At 32.1% G+C, this 5,226-nt stretch overlaps 1 protein-coding gene across 1 annotated transcript in view; it reads right to left on the bottom strand.

Annotated features, from left to right (window-relative positions):
• Nucleotides 1-4,446: 4,446 nt before the first annotated feature.
• LOC111713374 (alkaline ceramidase) overlaps nt 4,447-5,226 on the bottom strand; it is a 14,169-nt gene continuing 13,389 nt past the window's right edge. Inside the window, exon 12 of the mRNA XM_023488222.1 lies at nt 4,447-4,807. Within this exon, the coding sequence (XP_023343990.1) occupies nt 4,723-4,807 (85 nt within the window). The 3' untranslated portion in view covers nt 4,447-4,722. The remainder of the gene's footprint in view (nt 4,808-5,226) is intronic.

Genomic DNA, 5,226 nt, shown 5'->3' on the forward strand with positions numbered 1-5,226 from the left:
CCATCTTCTATTTAAATTGTGAGCATTATCTTTTTGTTTACATTTTAAAACTAAGAAGAAAATTTTGTGGATTTTTAAAAAAAAAATCGCCGATTTTCAAGAATTTAAATTCTTTTACAAAATTAAAAACCTTAAAAACCCATTTTTAAAAATTTTTATCATTCATAAACCTTCCCTGTGGTCATGTGATGTCCCACAAAAAATTTGGGCCCGATCGGTTCAGCCGTTTTGACGTTTATTGGATACAAACAAACAAACAGACTAACACCAAGACAAGCCAAATTTATATATAGATTGCAATCTTTATCTGTATTTACTAGGTCCTGCTCCGTGGGCATCAGGTCTTCATGCTCTCCTAGCTCCTCATCTTCATCATGAGGATAAACTAGAACAGGTTAAGTTTAATTTTGTAAAGTCATTTTTAAGTATGGAAGTAGGACAACCCATGATTTGAATTGATCTACTAAAGAGTGTCCCATTGAACATGGGAATTAGATGACGACTTCTTTATCGACTTTGTTCCATGTGGGATTTTTTCGTTAACATAATTGTGTAGTATTATAGTTAAAACATTTAAGACCAAAAACTTGGGATTTCCAAAATGTGGTCTACCTTTTTTTACCCTCAAATCTAGGAAATTTGTCCAGGTTAAAGTTTATTGAAAATCAACAAACTGTTCAAATGTTTAATATATCCGTCAATTTTAAAGATACAAAGAAGGTATTGACCACATTTTGGAAACTCATTAGACTTTCAATCTCTTTTAGATGTACTCCATTATATCATATCTAAGTCGTATCTCAATTCCCATGTTTATTGGGACACCCTGTATATCCTGTATCCTTATATATCAATAATATAAAGAGGAATGAAAGTTTCATATACAGGTAGCCCGCAAAAAGCACGAGATAAAGACGACGTGAAACTTTTAAAGTATGACGATTTTAATGGTAATTTAAGCCTTCAGTCATGAATATAGACTTTCAAGTTTCAATTGATAATTTAATTATTTGGAAAGAAACATGTTACAGTTGTTACAAATCATGAAAATTAGTGAGGGAAAAAAATATTAATTCTGTACAGTCGTCTCTGAAGTCTTATTCTTGCCTCACTCATATTCACACTAAGGAGGTCTGTTATAAGAATCCCTGGCCGACATGAGCCTCAGCTGTGCAGCAGAGAGCCTCCGAGATTTGCCAGGCAGTGCGAATCTCTGCTATACATGTTCAGCATAAGCACTAAGCAGATACATGAAAATGGGCCTGCACTTAAAGTTTTTTTTAAACTCGTGTTTTAAGTTAGATAAAAGTTTTTTATGCAAATTTTTCGATATAGTAGCATGAGATATTTATCAAAGATCAGAATTTTTTATCAATTAAAATAAATAGTGTCTAATTATGACTAAAAAGAGGTTTAAAAACTTTAAAAAGATTTTACGTGAAAATTAAAATGATTAGAGAAAAATTAAATTTCATTTCATCTTTCATAATCTTTGATTGAAGCGATACCTTTACGATACCTTTTTCGTAATTCTTTTTGAATCCATAAAATTTTATTATTTATTTAAATCTTAACAATTGTTCTAACATAGGATATTGAAGATATCAAAGATTACAAACTAATTTTACTTACTTACTTTCTGCGTGATAAATTTTGTAAGTTTTAGTCTTATAAAACACTTTATTATGTCCAAATAAGCATGTCATGAGAAGCAATAAATAACTCTAATCTTTAGTAACATTCTTAAGCCACTATAGTCAACAAAATTGTAAAAGAAATGTTCTTCACACATAAAAACAAAGATTAAAAATAAGCTGTGCTTTGTGGCGGAGGCTCGTTTACTGCATAGCGGAAGCTCTACTGTATGGTGAAGGCTCATACTGCATATCAAATCTGGAGTCTTGGTCTGCATAACGGAGGCTTATGGCGGAAGGGGGTTCCCTCCCTCATAAGATCACATAGCGTTATCCTCGTCTGATCTCGCAATCCATAACAGAAGATTAAGTTTTTACTTAATCCGTGAAAAACTCTAATTTCCGATTAAATCCTAGTGAAAAACATACAAATTTTCTAACTGGTTTAAACTTGTGAAATTTACACTTCGCAAACTTATATTTTCTATACCCTTATCTTTGCAACCTGCATACTGTCAAAAACGGGGATATTTAAAACTGTGAACTCTTTTAGCTAAAATAATTTTAAAATATCAAACGTTTACACCATCAGGTTGTAAAGATATAGGAATCAGAAAATTTAAGTTTGTGACAAAAACTCAATTCCTGTAATTGAGCTTGTCAGAATTTACTAGCTAATTACATACCGGTTTAAATAATCCCATAGCCTAGAAAAATATATTTATTACTACTTTTGAATTTAGAAGTACCCTGATGTTGAAGTTGACTCCACCATATTCAAGGTTCGTTCCAAGGTCAAAAAGTCTACAGAGAAGAAAGGAGATGAGCCAAAAATTGAACAAAAATAAACATTCCTCAAAGAAGAATGCAGAGGCACAACTGTAGCCCCCCCCCTATATGGGGGGGGGGGGCGTCCGTTCCTAGCCTTTCCAGAGGGGTTGAAAAATGGACTTTACAGAGCAAAAACATGAGGCTATAATAATTCAAAATATACGAATTTTGTTGTAAAAAAAACTAAGAAACTACCCCAGCCCCCCCCCTCTGGAAGAAGAAAATTTCGTGTAACATTGTTTCAGTTTCTATCCGTTAAAAAACAAATAAAAAAACCAGTGATGAGACCAATGTAATTAATCTGCAGTGAAGAAACTCCAAAAACGTAATAATGTCGAATTGAGTGAATTATTGATTAATTGCCTTAATTGCAGTGCTTAGATCTGGAGCCGCAAGATTTTGGCTTCTTGGATCCGGATCCGCAAAAATATGCGGATCCACGGATCCGGATTCAAGGGGTAAAATATCAACCAAAATCTAAAAAAAACTTTTTTACTCCTAAAACCCAAATCTGAACTTTTGAAAAAAAGCTAGAGATAAAAAATTCCTCATTTCTGAATTGTTCATCAAGTTTTAGGATAAAAATACGCGAAAATTTTTTTTTAAAAATTTGAAAATTATTTTAAAATATCAGTAAATCTTAAAGAAATGACCGGGTTCCGGATCCGGATCCAATTTTTTTCCAGTGCGGATCCTAAGCAATGCTTAATGAAAAAAGAGATCTCAGACTATGTGCCCCTAAAGGAACATGACATAAGGACTTAGTATTTGTCTTTGACCGTTGAAATTATTTGCAGAATTCATCTGTCAACCTTGTTTTAAATGATTTATTCATGGAACAATAATTACAAAATTCTTCTGCTCACGACATTTCTAAAATATCATCCGATATTTTGTGCTGCTCACATTACCGAAGATATTTAGAATTTCGTTTTTAGTTCAATTCAGGAGACAGAAAATGTCAAAATCGTGTTGAAAGCATATTAATACAAGCAGACCACATTTAGGAAATGTCGACCAGGTGTTTTTGTGAAAAATCCGGGGAGATTTCAATTTCTTCTCTCTCTGTCAAACAAGCGGACAAAATAATACAAAAAAAGATAAATGTATCCTCGATCCAGGCTACCCATGAGTGTCCACAAAAAATTATAACCCATTTAGCCCAGCAGTTTGGCCGGCTTTCGAGTACATATATTCGAATGCTTTGTTTTATTAAATAGTTTGTATCTAAAACTAACATAAACTAATAGTTGACTTTACAACCAAGGTACTGCACGGTGATCTATCAAATATCAATATTATACTCCACGGTGATCTATCAAATATCAATATTATACTGCACGGTGATCTATCAAACATCAATTTTATACTGCACGGTGATCTATCAAATATCAATTTTATACTGCACGGTGATCTATCAAATATCAATATTATACTGCACGGTGATCTATCAAATATCAATATTATACTGCACGGTGATCTATCAAATATCAATGTTATATCAATACATATATTTTTTACAACATTTATTACAAACAACTGTAATGTTTACACACATGAAGGTGCTATTCTACCATATTTTAATTATTCATACAATATAACATTTTTACAATTATTTGACTGCAATTTCAGATCTAATTTGTGTTAAAGTACTAGACAAACTTTATGAAAATTTAGTTGAGAGTCTGTTTAAGGAACTAGGGGACATTTAGAGTAAATATTTATACATATAGAATTTTTTTATTTATTTTGTATGTATCTCTTTTTTCATATTAAATGAATTTTTATAAAAAATCCATTTCAGTTTGATCATGGAAAGGTTTAAGTCCTTAATCAGAGTCTAAAAAGCTAAACAAGTTGAACAACCAAGTTGTGTGTTCTGTTCTATTAAACAATATTCCATTATTCAAAAAACAGAAATCATCCGGACTAGACAAGAAAAGACTGACTACAGGGGGGGGGGGGTTACACTCAATAATAATAATTCACATAAATATAGATAACTGTCCCGCTCCCCAGAAATTTAATAACATTAACATTTACTGACACTGCCAGCCGCAGTCGTATCGCAAAAGAGAAACTTTTGTGCCAACTACGTTTTCATTTAAAGTTTAAATAAAGTGAGGCGCCAATGTTTGTAAATGTGATGTAAGTTGGTAACATTTTCATACAAGTGTCAACGTAACATTTTGACGTTTATCCAAACCAAACATTTCTGTTTTGTCAATCACGTGACAATCCACTCCGCCATGTTGGATTAATGGTGCTTGCCGTTGGTTAGTTTTGGCTGGTCAAGGATAACGTAGGGAATACCAAACTGCCATTCATCAACAGGATAATATCTAAATAAAATAATGGTTTTATACATAGTTATATCCATTCTGGATATGCTAAAAAAGAACTATGGGGCCGAGCGCTGCGACAAGTACAGACTTGGGAAGTTGCCACTTGGGAAAAGGCCTTTGGGAAAGCTCCTAACGTCAAATTTTTGGATCTGGTGTCAATATGTGACAAGTTTTAAAGAATCTGCAAATCATCAAAATCCAGTTATGTTATATGTAGTAAAAAATAATCTAGTTATGCTATATGTAGTAAAAAATAATCCAGTTATATTATATGTAGTAAAAAATAATCCAATTATGTTATATGACGTAAAATAATCCAGTTATATTATATGTAGTAAAAAATAATCCAATTATGTTATATGACGTAAAATAATCCAGTTATATTATATGTAGTAAAAAATTATCCAATTATGTTA

Source organism: Eurytemora carolleeae, unplaced genomic scaffold (assembly GCF_000591075.1).
Source record: "Eurytemora carolleeae unplaced genomic scaffold, Eaff_2.0 scaffold1417, whole genome shotgun sequence".
Taxonomy (NCBI): Eukaryota; Metazoa; Arthropoda; class Copepoda; order Calanoida; family Temoridae; genus Eurytemora; species Eurytemora carolleeae.